The 23,235-nt window shown below is 35.5% G+C and overlaps 1 protein-coding gene across 1 annotated transcript; it reads left to right on the top strand.

Moving 5' to 3' along the window:
* Positions 1-970: 970 nt before the first annotated feature.
* LOC138319124 (serum factor response D-like) lies at positions 971-17,841 on the top strand. Its single transcript, XM_069262054.1, has 3 exons — positions 971-1,366; positions 5,465-5,537; positions 16,907-17,841. The coding sequence occupies exons 1-3, from the start codon at positions 1,280-1,282 to the stop codon at positions 17,611-17,613; spliced, it is 867 nt and encodes a 288-aa protein (XP_069118155.1). The 5' UTR covers positions 971-1,279; the 3' UTR covers positions 17,614-17,841.
* Positions 17,842-23,235: the final 5,394 nt, after the last annotated feature.

Here is a 23,235-nt window from a genome sequence, read left to right on the forward strand (position 1 = left end):
GGACTATTTATATACATGTCCTGGCGTTATAATTTAATATTGTGTATAAATTTTAATTTGGTTTTGGGAATGGAGAGGTCTTTCAAGGGGATCCTGCAAGTTTTTTAACTATAAATTAACCTTTTCATTAATATGGAAATCTGTTTGGCTAATGCTTTAAATTTGCGTCATTGGATCTGATAAATTCTGTACTTCCTGTCACTGAATATGCTACTGATCAACTTAGCATGCTTGACAACATATGTCGCATGCATCAGTAAAATATTAAATGTGGTTTTAAATAGCATATTTAATACGATATCAAGGAACATCAAATACATATAGATAAGTTATTACATTTCCTCTGAAATAACACAGGCATTTGACCACGAATTATATATGTTTTCTCTCCGGAATAGGGGCCTATATTTCCTGCTTATAGATAGATTTTCAGAGACGACCAAACATTGAATGAATCCCGCGGCGCGTAATGTTTATGCACAAAAAAATCAATACTCTGTATGAGACTTTCACGTGGATATGGCTTTGTCAAGAATCATTAAAATAGAGTTTACGATTTGGTGAAAAACTGATTACCTATACACTTTACACTGGTGTGTATGAATTCACATCGATCAATTAGGAATCTTGTGACCCGATGCGTACGGTATTTTACACTATTTGGCTCACAGCCAACTTTGCCCGGTGTTACAGTATATTGCAATGAACCAATCAGACAACGATTCCAAATGGACTAGTCCATTATGAAAGGTAATGATAGGTTAAAGACTTAAACTTTATATTTTCTAAATGTATATAAGGACGACTATAGTTTCAGGATATTATTAAAATATCCACATGCAATAGTTTTTTTGCCTTCTTTTCTGTATAATTATTCTTCATATCCATTTAAGTCAATTTGACCTAGTTTTGGTATGAGTTGCTCCCCTAGATGAATGAATCATTCCTGCAGTTGATATACACAGTGCGATATCCATTTACTACGGTTGTAGTAGGAAAACCACACGTAGCAGGGTGACAACGTGTGTAAAACTATGCATGGTTTTTAAGTGGTACAATACATACAAGGAATTAATATTATTTTTTGAAATGGATACACATGCGTTGCAGTGGTGGTGACCATTCTGTGTAGATTTCATCTTTAGCCATCTGATGCACCTGTGGAATCACAAAACGCGAGGACCGGCCTACCCGCAGCCTTCCTTGTCAGAATTTAAGTTGGACTTCCTGGGTAGGGTCGCCCGGGTGGCTAGCGGGCATCACCACCGGACCAGGGCATATGTCATCCAAACGGGATATGCTCAAGTATCTTACTCAAAAGCTCAAGTCACAGACTCTGAACGAAGTTCAGCCTTATCAAGACAAGGTGAGCCTCATATTTTAAATGGGTGGTGGGTAGGCTTAGTTTCTATTTGATTGGATTTTGTTAATTAGGCTATGGTCAGGTAAGTATTCATTAGTATATTTGTCACTTACAGGTTCTTATTGATTTCATGTTACTTGTTTTAATTGTAATTAAAGTTTCCCTCTACAGTGCATAGAGATTTTTCAATTAAAGACTTTCTACCCTTTTCAAATAGAATTAATGAGTTGTCGTGTTAAATAAAGTCTATATGTAAGACCAAACAAGGCTTATTACCCAGAATAAAAGGAGATTTACTTAAGTCTCCTTTTAATGTTGACTAATGATGGTTTCTAAGTGCACTGTACATAGTGGCACATGCCTTACTCCTTGTTAGAATTCTGGTCTAATCTACATGGAAATGCCTGTTTGTTAAAACTTCTTGTATAAACTTCCAAAATAAAGAGTTGTCCACCTGTCCATTAACTGATGAAAACATGTGTGGTAATCTGTTTCTTACCTACATTATACAATAATGTTAAAAAATGAACGACCATATACTAGAATTATATACATGTATATATTTCTAAATCTCTGTAATGACCAACAAGTATGCTGCAGAAAGAGATGGAATCACTGAAGGACACTTTTTATAAGTCATAGTGGTGATATTTTAACAAACTCTGCACCAAAGGCAATACACAAAAAGATTCAATAACTTGATGGAATCTTAGGTCCAGTAGGATTGTTCTGGATTAGGCTTTGAAGTAGGTTTGTATAAATCAGGGGAGGAGGAGGTTTACAAGGGTTTTACAGGAGACTGACATACTCAGGATAGCAGAAGTTGTACCCAGCATGGATTAGTAAGTTTGAGGATATATTCTCTTGGGGCGGTTTTAGTAAGTTATTACCCATTAACATTAGAGAAGTTCAGGGAATCTATAGTCATTAGATACTGAAAAAGGAATTGTATAAAGTACTAAAGCAACTTCTGGGGGAGAGGGGGACCACCTTGACCATGCCAGTGCATGTGTACAGGGCTAAACTTTGGTGGTGGGGTGTGGAGATAAACCTACAAGTGATTACAGATCTTATCAAGGAAGGAGTAAGCTGGGGAGGAATCTGATGATGTAGAGAATCTATAGCACATGGGCAACAGATAATCACAATATCAAATATACTTAACTACAAATAAGCTTATGTTGTACATGGAAAATGACAGACATGTATTAATGCAACAAACTCCCTAAGTACAAGTACAGATGTATATCAGGTCCTACAGACAGCACTGAAATAGCTACCTGTGTTGTTACAATGCCCCGGAGACACCATTGATAATTTAATGATCACCTATAGCCCACATTCAATTTCATTGGAAAAAATAACCGCTATTCTGTTGGAGTATAATGTATTTTTTACTGGCACTGTGCCAAGCGTGAATAATTCACTAGAAGCCAGTTATTCCTGTACACATGTCCTCCAGAGGTAAATCTGTTCAGTATCTTCTGGGTTCCCTTAAACTTTGACAATTACATAGCATTTGTGTCAGTTTAAATTTTGTAAGAGAAGTAAAATGTACACTTCAGGTTTTCTTATCTATCAAACTGGTGACGTAAAAAGAGCATTTTAATGTTTAGGGTTGAAAAATATTCCCAAAACTTATTGTAGCAGACTTTGTACATTTATTCTGGTTTATCTATAGTTTCTGGCATTGATCTTCACATTGGTCACATTCCATAATGTGTTTTGTATAACATTGGTGACTGCAGTCAGAACATGCACTAGCAATCATAATAAACCAGCATAAATTCCAGCTGGATGAGTGCATGGTTTAATAAGCAATATTAAAACATGTCTAAAGTATTAAATTAAATGAACATTAACCAAGAGTCATATTTCCATTTAGAAAATTTAATGTTTATTTCAATGTTTATTTTTGTACACAGTACAACTTATTAATTCATGAAAAGAAAATGAAATGCCTATAAATGGAACATGTTAATTGATTACTTTTAGTGCGTGACAATGCGCATGCGCCAAACTTCGACAACACAATCCATCGCAGCTTCATTTGCATATTATTTTGTCTGACGGACACCGTAATAAATCAAGGATTTCCTTCAATTTTGGATTCAAGACACATTTGTTCAATCTCAAACACATAAAGAAATTAAATTGAGATATTTTAATATGTTTTTTCATCTTTTCTTCCGCTTATCGAATTTCACAAAAAAAAAATTATTTGGTTTGGCGAAACCTACCTTTAATTGATTATAAATATGATGTCGTTGATAAAATTGAAAATATAGATTACAACTGTTGTAACATATACTGTGGGTAATAACATTTAAAGTGAGTAAAATGGTTTGTATCCTGGTGTTATAACAAAAAAAGTATTGCATTAACTATTTTATTTCAATTAATTGGAATCATTTCAGTGCCCATGGCCATTAGCCAATGAAATGTGTACATGTATAGGTACAAAGAATATGTGTACATAGTTGATGCATGTATGCATTATTGTAACATTTTAGAGTGAAATTTAAAATCTCTAAGACCGTCTAGCCATGTATGTGTAAATTATAAAGTCATCACTTTTCTCTACTGTAAAGGCAATAAATGTATATACCAGCCAGCTCTGCACCAATGGCAAATTCCTAGTTTATTTTTAGATCTGATGAAACCTCTGAGTCTAGCATTCCAGTGGCCTACACCTATCTACAAAACATGGATGTAGTATTAAAAGAAAATATTTAGTAGGTAGCACAAATTGAAAAATAAACAAAAAATTAATTCTAATGAACAACAAAGATTCTAATTGATCAGAGAGGGATACAGTGATGTTTTTAGGCTGTTGGAGAAAATGTCATACCAAATCTGTTATCATTTTTGCTTTGACTGATTACTGATGTATTAGAAATATTACTGTATCATTATGTATACACATGCAGATATCATTTGTACCATGATTACCCCTGTGACAAGGCAGTATTCAAATGGCCTGGCTTAAATTCTATAAAGATTATCTCCTGTATGTCACATTCCTAGCTAGCTATATAATACGTGTACATGGGTAGAAGGCCAATTTATCTACTAATTACAAGTAGGTCCTTTGTTTGAATGGCTTAAATAGCTTGTCAGATTCAAAACATTTATAATGTTAACAAAATATGAATATGATTTTGAATACACAGTTTGAAGGCCAATGAAGTGTACAATTTGTGTTCATATGATATTACAAATGTATCCAATAAAAACTATAGACTTTGCCATACTGCCAATTTAGTGTATGTATGGTTTGGTGTTAGAACATGTACATAGAAATGACTTATATATGTCCCTGGATGGTGATAGCTTGTTAAGTATGGATACGGGAATGTTAAGAATGCAAACAATTCAAATAACAATGTATTTTTTGGCAATTTGAAAAATTTTGTTACTGAATTATTGAAGATTATGATTGAACGATTGGCACTGGGGAGTAAGTTGTAGCAGAAATAGTGTTCAATAATTGATTGCTTTAGGGCTTATCATCGCTGTTTCAAAGAGGAGAAATTCTGCTGATTATTCTATAGGCTTGTCACGGTTTTGGTATGCTTTAATTGACATTCCTCAGGCTTTTAGCTATCTGAGCATTTTTACAGAATAATTGAAAGGTAATTGGTGTATTGGAGTCGCAATGCTGTGGTATTATTGGTATATATTTGTAATTTGATTAAATTAATATGAACAATTGATTTGACCATAGTAAATTATATATGACTAATAATTGACAGGTTTTCATGTACACTATACATATTTTTGACATCAATGGCTTTGATATTATAATTAGGTTCTATATTTATACATTCCTTACTTTCAATATGCTTTTAATAGAGTAAATAAATTCTTTGGAGAAAACATGTAAATACATAATAATTCAGAATTCATGAATTTTTAATTTGATTGGATGTTGCATTGTGTCTTTACAAAATTCAAATTTCTGTATTACTATGATGAACGTATCTGTATGATATGCACAGCCGATTGGCCGCCATTATTCATTTTTTAAATAAAAATTTTTAAAAAATGTTTTACATGGTATTTATGTAAAGTTTATAATTGGTGTTTTCTTTATTTCAGTTAGATGACGACCATGATTCTGGAACAGAATCTGACGATGAAAATCAAGACTTAGACGATGAGGAACCAAGAGGTAGGTTACTATACTGGATTTATATATAATAATAATATATAACCTCATATTCATCATCAGTATCCTTAAACATAAATGGTCTTAATTGTGTAATTGATGGGTAGGATAATTTAACAAAGTAAGTGAAAGATATATCATCATTAGTGTTTTTGTCATAATATGCTATCAAGTTGACTGGTTTGATCTGACATAGGTGACTGGCCGTATGGGTAGCTCAATTAGTATTTAGTGTTAGTTTAAAGTTCGGCAGGGTCCAAGATTTTTTTTCATTATAGATTATAGTCTAGAGAAACACATTCTGCCTATCTGGGTGAAACTTCTGTTTTTAAAAATACCTGTTACCGGTAAATACAGTACAATAATCTAACCATACACTGGTAGTACATACTGTGTAACACTGTATAACAGTGTATACATGTGGTGACCCCTGTGTGACAGAACTCCCTGTCACTGATCTCCATGTCCGATTCATGCCCTCAGCAATCATGTCAACTGTAACACCAGATCTAGATCATTACACACCACAAAACACCTTTTGAAGTATCAACAATGGTCACATGCTTGGTTGGTTATCATGTATAACTCCTCTGCTACCATCTCTGTCAATAGGCTCAGTATCGGTTTGGCAGATTTATATAGCTTTACTTTGATTACTAAACATTTAAATTGCCTATACATCATCAACTGCTTGACTGACTAGTATTGGTGTTTTAACCATTCTGATACATCTGACTTTGTGGTAAGACATACATTGTATATCTATCCTGGTCCTATCATGATCTCAACTCATATGCAAAGTTAGATTAATGTTCATATATATACAAATCTATGATGCTATACACAGCTCAACAATGTATAAAGTTATAAACAATTTATATACTTTATCTACAATGTATTACATAGAGACATACAATGTATATGTATAATGTATTACATATATATACAATGTATTATATCGAGATATACAATGTACACTTTTACATTGTATTACATATATAGATATATATATATACTGTATTACATACACATATACATTATATTACATCCATACTGTAATATGTACAGTATATACTGTAATGTGTATGTATCTTTCTTCATTTTATAAAGAAGTAGATATCCAACAGGTTTATAGGGCATTACAGACACTTATTATTATCATTTCTACCATCTACATACAGTAATCAATGGCTTGGCAGAGTTTTGCTTCCCTCAGCTTTATGCAAACAGATTACAGTCCAAGTACTTTTCATTGGTGGCTATTGATTTACAATAAATCTGTGTGCCTTGGGTCTGGCAGGTATATACCAGGCTAACAGCTCCACACACAATATCTAGCTAGCACATGCCCTAGTCATGCCTTACACCATCCTCAGATAGGGCTAGTGTACTTTGACCTACCTATCAATGTTTCTTAAAACTACAGATAATTCCAGAAATTAAAACTATCCACTGGAAAACACACAAACTTTATTTTACCTCTTTCTATGAAGAATTCCAATCTTAACTTGACCTATGAAGGTAATCAAATGCCTTTATTTTTAATCTGTCCCCACTGCCATAGTACGTGCTGAAAAAAGGGAAAAGGGGCACTTATAATTAATAACTCTCATAGTACACATATCAGCTTTACAATGGGAAGCATTATTTTCAATAAAATAATTGGCAATCATCTTCAATAATTGTATAGCATGAATTTTAGGTAATATGGGATACAATAATGATTAAATAAGCATCACACAATTGTAAAACATCATTTAATCCATGGGATGAGGGCGTTTATATAATTTCAACACCTTTTCCAGAACAGAGGAGGGGCGCTAATTATGGCAAATATGGTTTGGATGTATATATATTTATATGAATTCGCAGGTATCTTTAAGATCCCTGTGCATACGCAGTCATTAAAGTCTAATAAAGTTCAAATCCTGTTTTGACAGCTCAGTATGATTTGTGGGGACCTGTCTATCTACAAAAAACTTAAGTTATATAATTACAACTAAGTATGTTCAACGAAAGTTATAAACATTTCCATTGTGTAAGGTATGCATATGTATGTACAGTGTATAGATAAATGTCTCCTTTTTGATAAGTAGGAGTATGTAAATATGTTGTAATAAATATTAACTATACTACAGATTTTATCAGGAATTCTGGAGTCAGGAATATAATGAGTATGTATACATCAGCGTTTACTAAATGTTCTCTAAAAGCCACTTCCTGAATATTATCATATTCATGTATATATACATACTAATCCGCATGGGAGAAAACAGATCCATCTTACTAATACTGAAATCAACAAGCTTTCATTGAGATTTAAAAATGCGTAGTGGGGGTGGATGGGGGTTTGATTTGGGGTTAGTCCTACAGCTATCAATTTTAAGTGACTGTTTTATGATATTCAATATAATGTGTAACTAGCTATGTTTGTACCTTAGAGGTGTAACGATTCATCGATGTATTGCATCGCTTGGTGGTGCACCGATGTATTGCTATACTTAAAAATAAAAATTAAACATTGGATTATCTCCCTTGCCAATGTCAGCAGAACCTTTATTGTAACTAAATGGCGGAATCCCACGAGGAGCAAAATACTAATTTGTGTCAGCGCCTGTGGCCTATAAGGTCACTTGCTGGTCTTATGCAAGTTGATCTGTCTACTAAATCTAGTGAAGGAAAGTGGGAAATGAATAAAAGTTGCATCTTTTGTAATGAATGTAATCAAAAGCTAAAGTATTCCAGAAATACAACCAACCTAACAACACATTTACAATGGAACCACGACGTTCGAAGTGTCAAAATATCGTGATACGTATCATATCATGACCCCTGTATCGTGATACACATTGTATCGTCACATACCACGCGATACACAGCACTATTTAATATTGTTGTCCTATAAGTACATGAAAGGTAACGGTAATATCTCATAGTTTAACGTATTCATAGCATTTCATTTTTTTTTCATTCAAAATTGGATTATCCTGATAATTCACACAACAAGTTGGTACCCTATATAACTGTTCTGAGGGTTTTATATTACAGTTATTGTATGCATGTGTATTCCTACATGCCAAATACACGTAACAGTACTACATTATTTCGTACATTTAAAGCCCACACCCTTATATCTAGACACAAATCAGTAGAATTGAAAATTTATAGGTATAAATTAATATTGTAGTAAACATTTTATTTTATCTTGCAATGCAAAAATAGCCTTTACTGATTTGTTGGTAAACAAATGGAAACTGAAGGGTTTTTTTTCAGTATAGGAAAAGGTGGGGCAGATATCTAGGTGAATGTGTTTATGGAGTATAGGGAAGGGTGGGGCAGATATCTAGGTAGATGTGTTTATGGAGTATAGGGAAGGGTGGGGCAGATATCTATAGGTGGATGTGTTTATGGAGTATATAGGGAAGGGTGGGGCAGATATCTAGGTGGATGTGTTTATGGAGTATAGGGAAGGGTGGGGGCAGATATCTAGGTGGATGTGTTTATGGAGTATAGGGAAGGGTGGGGCAGATATCTAGGTGGATGTGTTTATGGAGTATAGGGAAGGGTGGGGCAGATATCTAGGTGGATGTGTTTATGGAGTATAGGGAAGGGTGGGGGCAGATATCTAGGTGGATGTGTTTATGGAGTATAGGGAAGGGTGGGGCAGATATCTAGGTGAATGTGTTTATGGAGGATCAAATGCTTTTGTAAATCCAATTCAATTTCAAGTGCCCTGGGAATTTTCAGATTGTCAAGAGCCCTGCTGGACTAGTACTCTTCATAGGTAAAATACGGTACCTTGTGTTCACGTGTTTACATATAGGTATTAGTGTGCACAGAAATGATTTCATAGGATTACATCATTGTATTCAATCTAATTATATTGATCATGCAATTCTAAAATTTACAATAACGATAACCTTCGGGTTGGGCTTTGTTTGTCAAGGTAATGGTGTACAACATATTCAAGAGGTGTGTACATGAACATTAGGAACACTGTCTGTGTGGGCAGATATACAGGTATATAGTATTTTTACCCATGCGTAGGTGGAACATGTACTTGAGTGGCTATAATCCTAAACAAAACATTAGTATGTGGCCTAACGGAGCGATGTCGGATCCATGCACCCATTATACCTCAAATTCTCAACACTGAATTGTAATAAACACAGGTGCAAAAATATATCTGTCAATGGAATAATACTAGAATATATCTATAAAAGTTGGTGAATGTGTAATTAATCTTGCAGGGACTTGTAACTGTCGTTGGCTGATGTATTAAATTTCCAATTTGAATACAGCTGCTTTCAGTTGAGGTGTAAATATTTCCCTGTTTTCCATGTATGTTAATTAGGAGTTAGATCTTCTACATTGTTGACTTACATCTGTCTAAATATGATACAGAGAAATGTACTTCAAATGTAGTGGTTATGGATTCCATTCTACACACATGTACATGATTTTTGACATCACAGTGTCATTGATTCTTCTGTAAAAAAATTGAGAATAAATCAATGTTAAAAAAATACTTTGTTATACTCTAAATAGGTATTTATAGGTAACATAACTCAAACCTGCTACTTATAAAGCACTTATAGACATATAAATACCTATATGTAAACGATGATTGACTCGTAGGTCTAACAAGGCTGAATTGCATTTTCATGGCAGTATAAAAAATTGCTGTTTTCTATGTGAATATTAAAAAAAAATGAATTTCGCTATAGGTATTTATATTATATAAAATTGAGGATGGCACTTAGACTGTATAGCACAGCTCCCTTGGTACTTGTGAAAGGTGATTGTTGATTAGCTGTAGGTCAGACATCATACAACTAGAGTGTTTGTAAACAAATTAATATTTCGTACTGTTTATCTAATAGTCAAGTATTGTTATCAGCAGTCAAACATCAATACTGCTTGTAGATATAATGTCATAGTTGGTTTACATACATTGTTGCTAGAGGGGAAGAGGTCGGAAAGGTTGTGGAGATCTGGAGTGTCCACGCACAGAGATCTGGAGTGTCCACGGAGATCTGGTCATTGATTACCTGTCGGACGGCATGTACTGACCACACAGATTACTCTATAATTAGCCTGGTTCTATAATCAGAGGGATGAAATTAAAGTCGGATCTAAATTAGCTTTACTGATGTTTGTCCATATAATGTCAACAGCATTAACAGTTCCCTCTAAACACACCTGTCCTGTTTCATCTGACCAGAAATGACATGTACCATGTCGTCACATATTGATCACATGATCATGACCACGCATATCCAACATTATAGATCACATGACCATCTTATTCAGTCTTTCCATATTACAGAGTTAGCTCCCTTGTGGGTAGGTATCGATTGTTACCTCATAATTTTGTGAACGCAATTCACGTTTTCTCCGAAAAGTATGAGGAGACGCAGCATATGTCACAATTAATATCTACTTACAAGGGCAGATAACTTGTAATATGCAAATACAGAATACTATAGGTCAGTCACATGATCATTTAATGTTATATGTTGGTCACATGACCATGTATTTGATGCTTGAGATACTTGATCATTCGATCATTGTACCTATATATACTACAAGTCACATGACCATGATCATCCTAAATACATCATATATTACATGCTTTTGTATCTACTACCATAAATTATAGGTCATTCTTTTACTATAGGTCACATGATCATATACTTATAATTACTATATACTATGAGTCACATGACATGTATCTAAAGGTCATGTGTCAATGTAAATTTTACATCCAAATGTGCTACAGGTCACATGATAAAAATGGCTTGTTTCTTCTGAAATTGATGATGACAACTAGTCTTTCTGATTTCTACCTGGTAACAAGCTGGCTCCCTCAGGTGGAGACATTGGGACTTGAAGGTGCTATTGTATTTGTTGAACAAAGGTAGGACATCTGTACTCTATAAACCAGGGTCAACAGCCTATCACTATAATGGTAGTACTGATGGTAGGATATCTGTACTCTATAAACCAGAGTCAACAGCCTATCACTATAATGGTAGTACTGATGGTAGACAGGTAAACAAAGGTAGGATATCTGTACTCTATAAACCAGGGTCAACAGCCTTTCACTATCATGGTAGTACTGATGGTAGGCAGGTACACAAAGGTAGGATATCTGTACTCTATAAACCAGGGTCAACAGCCTATCACTATAATGGTAGTACTGATGGTAGACAGGTAAACAAAGGTAGGATATCTGTACTCTATAAACCAGGGTCAACAGCCTTTCACTATCATGGTAGTACTGATGGTAGGCAGGTACACAAAGGTAGGATATCTGTACTCTATAAACCAGGGTCAACAGCCTATCACTATAATGGTAGTACTGATGGTAGGCAGGTACACAAAGGTAGGATATCTGTACTCTATAAACCAGGGTCAACAGCCTATCACTATAATGGTAGTACTGATGGTAGGCAGGTACACAAAGGTAGGATATCTGTACTCTATAAACCAGGGTCAACAGCCTTTCACTATCATGGTAGTACTGATGGTAGGCAGGTACACAAAGGTAGGATATCTGTACTCTATAAACCAGGGTCAACAGCCTATCACTATAATGGTAGTACTGATGGTAGGCAGGTAAACAAAGGTAGGATATCTGTACTCTATAAACCAGGGTCAACAGCCTATCACTATCATGGTAGTACTGATGGTAGGCAGGTAAACAAAGGTAGGATATCTGTACTCTATAAACCAGGGTCAACAGCCTATCACTATAAGGGTAGTACTGATGGTAGGCAGGTAAACAAAGGTAGGATATCTGTACTCTATAAACCAGGGTCAACAGCCTATCACTATCATGGTAGTACTGATGGTAGGCAGGTAAACAAAGGTAGGATATCTGTACTCTATAAACCAGGGTCAACAGCCTATCACACTATAATGGTAGTACTGATGGTAGGCAGGTAAACAAAGGTAGGATATCTGTACTCTATAAACCAGGGTCAACAGCCTATCACTATCATGGTAGTACTGATGGACAGTGATGGTAGGATATCTGTACTCTATAAACCAGAGTCAACAGCCTATCACTATCATGGTAGTACTGATGGTAGGCAGGTAAACAAAGGTAGGATATCTGTACTCTATAAACCAGGGTCAACAGCCTTTCACTATCATGGTAGTACTGATGGTAGGATATCTGTACTCTATAAACCAGAGTCAACAGCCTATCACTATAATGGTAGTACTGATGGTAGGATATCTGTACTCTATAAACCAGAGTCAACAGCCTATCACTATAATGGTAGTACTGATGGTAGACAGGTAAACAAAGGTAGGATATCTGTACTCTATAAACCAGGGTCAACAGCCTTTCACTATCATGGTAGTACTGATGGTAGGCAGGTACACAAAGGTAGGATATCTGTACTCTATAAACCAGGGTCAACAGCCTATCACTATAATGGTAGTACTGATGGTAGGCAGGTAAACAAAGGTAGGATATCTGTACTCTATAAACCAGGGTCAACAGCCTATCACTATCATGGTAGTACTGATGGTAGGCAGGTACACAAAGGTAGAATATCTGTACTCTATAAACCAGGGTCAACAGCCTATCACTATAATGGTAGTACTGATGGTAGGCAGGTAAACAAAGGTAGGATATCTGTACTCTATAAACCACGGTCAACAGCCTATCACTATAATGGTAGTACTGATGGTAGGCAGTTAAACCAAATCCAGCCCAGATAAGGCTACAAGTGAAAAAGTTCAAACTACAGCCACATGTGTTTATGTTTGATCAGCCATAAAGTGGGCACCACTGTATATATAATGATAGTGTAGCCCATGGCCATAACTAGCTATATTACAAGCCATTATATATAATTAAAAACACTATCCCTCAGTTAATTTTACTGAAACACTTGGTAGGCAAATTAGTATGAATCTCAAAGCTATACCTACAATTATGGGGGCACCATATGTTGTGGTACGATGGATGTCATGTTGAATTGTAGAGACATTAGTCCTAGAAACCTATAATGTGGATCAAATGAGTAAGTACAGATGATGTTATATTATTGACACTACAGCATGATCTATAGACTGACAAGGAATTCAAAGCTACATGATCTCCCAATAAATTTATCAAAAGTTGTATTTTGAAAAGTTTCAAGTGATGGGGATATAATCTAGTTGAATAATCAAACTGACATTCTTATGAAAAATATGGCCGTTGATAGCTCTACATGATTCATATAATATTCATAGAGAAATGTGAAATGTTAGCATAAACACATATCTCTAATTGTTATACATATTTTGCAATCTGTTTGCACAGACTTCTTTGTCTATGTACATATATATGTCTATTAATTTAAACACATATATTTATATATATTTTATACATACATTGTCTCATACAGTGCTCAGATATACATTTTCTAGCTTGTGAAGAGGACAGCAGTACTATGTATGTCACATTGACATTAAACTTAAAAGTACAATTATATGACCTAAATCTTGCAAAGCTTTTATAAATCGTTGACATTTTCACTTAGGTATAATAGGGTTTCTTTTTCACTAGTGGATTCAAAATTCATTGTAACAACAACAAGTTCTCTTCAATAGGGTTTCTTTTTTCAAAAGTTATTCAGAACTCACCAAAACAACAAAAAGTTCAAACTGAATGAAAGTGTTAGAAGTAAACAGAGTTTGAGGCTTATATACAGCTCTTGATAAGTCAGCTGGGGGTTGTGAAGGACTTAGCAGTCCAAGACACCCAGAGGTCTGGCTTGATATATATTTAGGGATTTCTTATAATTACTATGTCAATAACCTTGTCAGTCAGTTTCTTATTTTTCTGACTGGGTGCACACAAATAAAATTATAAGTTTTGCTGTGAGGCAAGAAATAAAAACCATTAGTCAAATATAAAAGCAATAGTTGTGAACATTTATATTGTGTTCCCCATTGAGAGTACATGTATAGCTAAATAGCAATGCTATTTGGTTGTCATAAACCTTTTATGTTTGCACACATTAGGTGATATTGGGAGGAAGGACACGCTTAGGAACTTAAGCTACTTGTTTATGTAAGTGCTGTGAGGTATTATTGCCTGTCTGAACTACCGGCCTATATCGTTATTGGCTGTGTTAAGATGGCCTGAGTGGTCCGAGCAATCAATCATTGTGACCTTGAAGTGTCTTTGACACTGAAGGAGCCTGCATTATATTGTGTGTACATTGTGGTGAAAATGACCTGCAATTAGATCTTCCTTGTTGGAACAATGTTCTACATGACCTAACAGCAAGTCCTTAGATTGTCTAGAAGCTTTCATCTCTACTTGTCTTCTACACACTGATATAATGTGTTATCTATTGGGTTACATCTCTACTTGTCTTCTACACACTGATATAATGTGTTATCTATTGGGTTACATCTCTACTTGTCTTCTACACACTGATATAATGTTATCTATTGGGTTACATCTCTACTTGTCTTCTACACACTGATATAATGTGTTATCTATTGGGTTACATCTCTACTTGTCTTCTACACACTGATATAATGTGTTATCTATTGGGTTACATCTCTACTTGTCTTCTACACACTGATATAATGTGTTATCTATTGGGTTACATCTCTACTTGTCTTCTACACACTGATATAATGTGTTATCTATTGGGTTACATCTCTACTTGTCTTCTACACACTGATATAATGTGTTATCTATTGGGTTACATCTCTACTTGTCTTCTACACACTGATATAATGTGTTATCTATTGGGTTACATCTCTACTTGTCTTCTACACACTGATATAATGTGTTATTGGTTCCTACTCACTACACTGATATAATGTGTTATCTATTGGGTTACATCTCTACTTGTCTTCTACACTGATTAATGTATCTATGGGTTACATCTCTACTGTCTTCTACACACTGATATAATGTGTTATCTATTGGGTTACATCTCTACTTGTCTTCTACACACTGATATAATGTGTTATCTATTGGGTTACATCTCTACTTGTCTTCTACACACTGATATAATGTGTTATCTATTGGGTTACATCTCTACTTGTCTTCTACACACTGATATAATGTGTTATCTATTGGGTTACATCTCTACTTGTCTTTCTACACACTGATATAATGTGTTATCTATTGGGTTACATCTCTACTTGTCTTCTACACACTGATATAATGTGTTATCTATTGGGTTACATTCTATGTACTTGTCTTCTACACACACTGATATTCATGGTTACATCTCTACTGTCTTCTACACACTGATATAATGTGTTATCTATTGGGTTAATCTTATCTCTTGTTACTTGTCTTCTACACACTGATATAATGTGTTATCTATTGGGTTACATCTCTACTTGTCTTCTACACACTGATATAATGTGTTATCTATTGGGTTACATCTGATTAAATGTGTTATCTATTGGGTTACATCTCTACTTGTCTTCTACACACTGATATAATGTGTTATCTATTGGGTTACATCTCTACTTGTCTTCTACACACTGATATAATGTGTTATCTATTGGGTTACATCTCTACTTGTCTTCTACACACTGATATAATGTGTTATCTATTGGGTTACATCTCTACTTGTCTTCTACACACTGATATAATGTGTTATCTATTGGGTTACATCTCTACATTGGGTACATCTCTACTTGTCTTCTACACACTGATATAATGTGTTATCTATTGGGTTACATCTCTACTTGTCTTCTACACACTGATATAATGTGTTATCTATTGGGTTACATCTCTACTTGTCTTCTACACACTGATATAATGTGTTATCTATTGGGTTACATCTCTACTTGTCTTCTACACACTGATATAATGTGTTATCTATTGGGTTACATCTCTACTGATTTCCCATACTTCCACTATCCTGTACAGCTGACCAACCCCTAGTTGACCCTTTTGTACATGCACAATTCAGCATTTCCTGTTTACTGCCAAAACTAAATCACTGGTTATACCAAAACTAAATCAGTACATCATTGATTTCATTGCATGGCTATATATGACTGAGGAAATAAAGATTGAGGGGGAGAAGTATGAAAACGTAAATGTATGTTTTGGAGATTTCCTTAGAATCTCACAGAAAGACACTGGAGCATTCTCAATTTATAGACCATACATGTAGTTTTATCCTTCAAGGTAGCCAACTTGTGTATAATATGTTGTAATGATATCATAGTCTAGTTGTTACAATGACACTCTGCTGTGGGGAAAACGCAGGTGTGATCAATGTGTACATAATACCTTTGGTCTCTGATTCTGATGTGAGATAACTAATATATTTTATCTCAGTCTGTGATATACCTCATTCGTTCTGTCTCTGATGTTCCAGATGCTATGTCCCACAATGACACGTCCAGCTATGGGAGTGTGTCCCCTGACAACCAGCCACCCAGCCCGCTGATGCAGGTACTGGACTCCAACGCCACAACACACGAAATCAGCGAACACAACCTGGACAGCATCAGTTGTACTTCAGACTTTGAGCGTCACAGTCTAGACTTTGATAGACACAGCTCTGAGGAGGAGCTGGAAATCATCCATAGGGAAGTGGTCGCTGAGAAACGAAAATGGTCACAGGTGAATAATCGCAATTGTGAAAGTGCAAGTTCTTCTGACGAGGAAGTGAAAGAACTTATGTCAGAACCTCAGCCAGTGTTATTTAGGTGTTCTCCTCCTCAAGGCATTCATAAACTCAATAACAACAGTGTAAACAACAACAACATTAGTAACCATAACAATAACTTTTCTTGTACTAACATTACGGTCATCAGCTCCAGTTATGGTGAACCGACAAATCTTAGGAGCAAAAATAGTCTAAATAATAATGTCAAGTCCCAATTACACATAAATAAGGTGACTCCTATCTCAGTTATGAGTGTGTCACCTAGGAAACGACATCGACAGACAACTACCTCTGATACTCCTCCATATACTGCCGACCTGGCACAGTCTGCTACAGTCATACGCAGACCTTGTCTCGATTTTGAAAAAATGCAGGTAAGAATATTTAAGCGATTTAAAACTCTTGTCAATTAGATATTACCTGCACGATAGATGATATTGTCCCTCTTTGTGTTTTCACTAGTTAAATATTTTTGCAGAATAGTTGTTTCTGGAAATTCTCAGGAGGCAAACATTTGCAGAATTTTCATCTTTATTTAATATTTCATATTCATGTACATTACATATTTTTTGTTGTATATATTTTCTCATGGCAAGAAAACATTTAACTGTGAAAATAAAAGAGTTTTACAATACATTGTTGCTTTGAATTATGTGATTTTTTTTTGCTTCATTGTTGTTTTTGCATGCAAAAAGTTTACATGGAAATCAGTGTGAGGTCAAGATAATAGACTGACCACCAGTATTTAAAATGTAGTACAATTATAATTCAATTTTGCATTACAATTTTAGTAACTGTATTGTAAAGCATATAACAAAAAAATGACCATTACAGTATCTGATTTCAAACATGGTGGCCAGTCTATTGAGACGGATATGAAGCAGGAATTTTATCTGTAGGAAATAAAAAGAACAAAGGAATTAAAACCAAAAACATTTTTGCACACATATCGAAAGAGCAATCATAAAGATTTTGTTTTATTAATAAGAAAAATTGCAACCGAATTCAATTGTTTCAAATAGTTCTAAAAGATAAAGAGGTGATAGCTCGGATAAGTGCAGTATTTATGTAATACAGAGTAAAATCCCTGGTACATAACAATCACCAGGCTTTTTCTGCATGCTTCTCATAGGATATGTGTTAGTAGTTCCCCTCAGTAGCATTCTAGATCCTTCAGAAGCTTGTTGATTGGGGTTGTTGCCGATGAACATGTCTGGATTGTTCAAAAGCTTTTACTATAAATGTGTTAAACTAAAATAATGAGTTTTTGATTCATTCATTGTCTTGTTTATTTTCAAATGAAAAGTTTGAAGTTTACACAAACCAGATGGCTGTATGTTGTATGTTATTTCCTTTGTTTACTGAAGGTGTTACACAAATCAATAGCCTGTTTCAACATTAGTAGGTCTGGACAGCTCCACCCCAGCTTTTATATAGGTCATCAAAAAATACCTTTATTAACATCCAAGAAGTTATAATAGCTTTCTGGGATGCCATTAATTTGAAGGACAATATGTATACTAACACTGGTGAAAGCTGTTTAAAGTAAATAAGATAGGTGTAGAGGAGTGAAGTTTAATACATAGTCGTTAGTATAAATCGTGTTGAAAGCGAAGATTTGTATGACTCATCAGAAAAGTACAGCAAGGACAAGTGAGAGAAGACATAAAATGTACACTCTGACAGTGCCATAAAGGTTCTGGGTTTATCTGCTCTAGTATCCTACTAAAATGCCTTATAAAGATTGGACCATAAATAGTCCATTTTCTGCTCCATTGTATCCAATCTCCAGAGGAAAACACTCGCAGATACATCACAACAGCTTTATGAGTTTCCAATTCATTTACAATATCATACCATTCGAGCACATTCATTGAGATTTTATACATGGGAAGTAAGGTTTACGAGTGTAATGATCACAGTTACTGCATACATATTTACTGTTATTAGGAGGAGGAGAGGCACTGTTACAAATATCAAAAATGGAGAGAATTGAGTAGAATTATGGAATTATTTACTCTTTGTTGATGATAAAGTTATCTTCTCTTGGATTGTGATAGGTTGTCTCTTGGTTAAAATGGACTGCCTTCTCTTTTATTGAGATGGATTGTCTCCTCTTGGTGAAGATAAGTTATCTGTTCTCTCTTTATTCTAGATGGTATTTTTTCCTTTTAGTTTGAAGTGGGTTGTCTTCTCTTGAATGCGAATGCTAATCTCCCCTTTGCTTGAAACGTGGTTGTTTCCTCCTTGGTGGATTAGAAACTCTTGATTGGGTGTTTTATGATTCTTCTTCCAGACAGATGAAATGAGGTGGTGACATGTGGTCATGGTATTTTCAGACAGACTGTTTGTTGTTCATTTAGACTCGAGCTTTCTAACTGTGACAGTTTAAATTTACCAGCCAGACTACTGTGATTCAATTTGTTTAAATTGTCATCCTTCTGCAATTTTTGTCCATGGTGTTGTCAAGTAGCAATGAGATTTGGTTTAATCCCATTTATTGGTTTGGCAGTCGTCCAACTTGTCCAATTTTTATTCTGTGTTGCTAAACCGTTTCTTGCCTTTCCTCTTACACTGATCTACTGACACCTTTCTACACACAAATGATGGTGGCTTTGTACCAGGGCTTACTTTGTAAACTGTTTCCATGTCCTATTTAATGCCAGCTCACTTTCAAAAGATCTAGTACTGAAAGTCACTGATCTGTTAAACAAGCTCTCGGAGATGAACTTATTGAGCTACATCTTTATTGATGTAGTCACAGTTGTATAAAAACAAGACTTTTCCAATGTGACCATTCACGCAGAATGAAATTCGCGCTAGCTTTGTATAAAGGAAATAAAGGTTTATGTCAACATAGCTCAATGATTGGACTGTATATAATCAAGCTTTTACCCCCAGCTTATGTTACATTGTAAACACCATTTGGTAATTAAATGGAAGTGATGTAAGAAAGTTTCTGTTATAGAAAAAAATCAGTTTCATAAAGCAAGGACTCATTTGTTTGATAGACATAGCTAGAGCTAAGCAACATGTACTTGATTGGTACAATGAGTTTACACACAGGTAATATTGTCACAAACAACAAGCTGAGGAGGTAGGGGGGAATGGTACAGTAGATGGTAGGAGGATGATAAATTGTGTGAAGTGACCCATCACTGAGCTTACTCTGGCAGTAGAAAACCAGTGATGCCTTGGTTTGACCCCTGAATGATTGGGAAGTGGAAACAAGTGGACACATATTGGTCAGCGGCTATTGCTTTCATTAGCATGTATTGACTAGCTGTCCATCAGGAGTGAGAGAGCCCTGTATGACCCCCATGTACTGACCAGAATGTGGAAGATGTATTATACACACAGATCAGCATTGCAGGGGGTGGGGGGCTTGATTGGATCCTAATCATATGATTGGTTCCCTACAGAAGCCTGTAATAGAGCTGATGTAGTCTTACAGGTCATTAGATAGAGCTATACCATTTGGGACTCTACAGAGGCCATGGCCACACAGATGAACACTCACTGCTAGAATAAACACTGCTCTAAAAGAAAGGTTAACACTCAATAAAGGATTTAACATTCAATACACAAATGAACACTCAGTATGTAGACGAACATTTTCTAACCTGTACTGATTGAAGGTGCTCTCGTTTATATTGATCTGCATCAGTTTTTAGTACTCTGCCTTAGATCATGTATAATTATCAGGACAGAAAAACCTCACAGTTACTTCAGTGCCAGTCAATTTCATCATGTTTTCATCATGCTAAATGGAAAGTGAGATTGGTCCAGGCTAAATGGATTGCGATTGGTCATTATAAAGCCAATTGGTATTTATAGAGACCATCTGCCTAAAGTCAACCTGCTAGGATCCAGCTGCCAGTTGGAAAATCTTGTTACAACAATCGGTCACAAACAGTGATATCAATAGGTCATTATAGTTTGATTTGGCCACAAATCAGGTGTTGTATTAGTATTAGGTATAAGACATGTCTAGTGTTGTATTTGGTGTTAGGCTTAAGACATATCTAGTGTTGTGTTTGGTGTCAGGTTTAAGACATGTCTAGTTTTGCGTTGATATAAGGTATAAGACATATCTAGTGTTGTTTGGTGTCAGGTCTAAGACATGTCTAGTGTTGCATTGATATCAGGTATAAGACATATCTAGTGTTGTGTTTAGTGTCAGGTCTAAGACATGTGTAGTGTTGCGCTGATATCAGGTATAAGACATATCTAGTGTTGTGTTTGGTGTCAGGTCTAAGACATGTTTAGTGTTGCATTGATATCAGGTATAAGACATGTCTAGTGTTGTGTTTGGTGTCAGGTCTAAGACATGTCTAGTGTTGTGTTGGTACCAGGTCTAAGACATGTCTAGTGTTGTGTTTGGTATCAGGTCTAAGACATGTCTAGTGTTGTGTTGTTATCAGGTCTAAGACTAGTGTTGTGTTGATATCAGGTTTGAGACATGTTTAGTGTTGTGTTGATATCGGGTATAAGACATGTCTAGTGTTGTGTGTGTATCAGGCCTACGACATGTCTAGTGTTGTGTTTGGTATCACGTCAAAGACATGTCTAGTGTTGTGTTGTTATCAGGTCTAAGACTAGTGTTGTGTTGATATCAGGTTTGAGACATGTTTAGTGTTGCGTTGATATCAGGTATAAGACATATCTAATGTTGTTTGGTGTCAGGTCTAAGACATGTCTAGTGTTGTGTTTGGTGTCAGGCTTAAGACATATCTAGTGTTGTGTTTGGTGTCAGGTATAAGACATGTCTAGTGTTGCATTGATATCAGGTATAAGACATATCTAGTGTTGTGTTTGGTGTCAGGTCTAAGACATGTGTAGTGTTGCTTTGATATCAGGTCTAAGACATGTCTAGTGTTGTGTTTGTTGTCAGGTCTAAGATATGTCTAGGTTTGTGTTGGTACCAGGTCTAAGACATGTCTAGTGTTGTGTTTGGTATCAGGTGTAAGACATGTCTAGGTTTGTGTTGGTACCAGGTGTAAGACATGTCTAGTGTTGTGTTTGGTATCAGGTCTAAGACATGTCTAGTGTTGTGTTTGGTGTCAGGTCTAAGACATGTCTAGTGTTGTGTTTGGTGTCAGGTCTAAGACATGTCTAGTGTTGCGTTGAGATCGGGTATAAGACATGTCTAGTGTTGTGTTTGGTGTCAGGTCTAAGACATGTCTAGTGTTGTGTTTGGTGTCAGGTCTAAGACATGTCTAGTGTTGTATTTGGTATCAGGTATAAGACATGTCTAGTGTTGTGTTGATATCAGGTTTGAGAAATGTCTAGTGGGTTGAGACATGTCTAGTGTTGTGTTGATATCGGGTATAAGACATGTCTAGTGTGTGTGTGTGTATCAGGCCTAAGACATATCTAGTGTTGTGTTGATATCAGGTCTAAGACATGTCTAGTGTTGTGTTGGTACCAGGTCTAAGACATGTCTAGTGTTGTGTTGGTATCAGGTCTAAGACATGTCTAGTGTTGTGTTGATATCGGGTATAAGACATGTCTAGTGTTGTGTTGGTATCAGGTCTAAGACACTATGACATGTCTAGTGTTGTGTTGATATCAGGTCTAAGACATGTCTAGTGTTGTATTTGGTATCAGGTATAAGATATGTCTAGTGTTGTGTGGATATCAGGTTTGAGACATGTCTAGTGTTGTGTTGATATCGGGTATAAGACATGTCTAGTGTTGTGTTGGTATCAGGTCTAAGACATGTCTAGTGTTGTGTTGGTATCAGGTCTAAGATATGTCTAGTGTTGTATTTGGTATCAGGTATAAGACATGTCTAGTGTTGTGTTTGGTGTCAAGTCTAAGACATGTCTAGGTTTGTGTTGGTACCAGGTCTAAGACATGTCTAGTGTTGTGTTTGGTGTCAAGTCTAAAACATGTCTAGGTTTGTGTTGGTACCAGGTCTAAGACATGTCTAGTGTTGTATTTGGTGTCAGGTGTAAGACATGTCTAGTGTTGTGTTTGGTGTCAGGTATAAGACATGTCTAGTGTTGTGTTTGGTGTCAAGTCTAAGACAT

Source organism: Argopecten irradians, chromosome 3 (assembly GCF_041381155.1).
Source record: "Argopecten irradians isolate NY chromosome 3, Ai_NY, whole genome shotgun sequence".
In the NCBI taxonomy this organism is placed as follows: Eukaryota; Metazoa; Mollusca; class Bivalvia; order Pectinida; family Pectinidae; genus Argopecten; species Argopecten irradians.

Coding starts and splice junctions, on each gene's coding strand:
- LOC138319124 (XM_069262054.1), top strand. CDS start 1,280: ATGTCATCCAAACGGGATATGCTCAAGTATCTTACTCAAAAGCTCAAG. Junction 1,367..5,464: donor TTCAGCCTTATCAAGACAAG/GTGAGCCTCATA, acceptor TCTTTATTTCAG/TTAGATGACGACCATGATTC. Junction 5,538..16,906: donor AGACGATGAGGAACCAAGAG/GTAGGTTACTAT, acceptor CTGATGTTCCAG/ATGCTATGTCCCACAATGAC.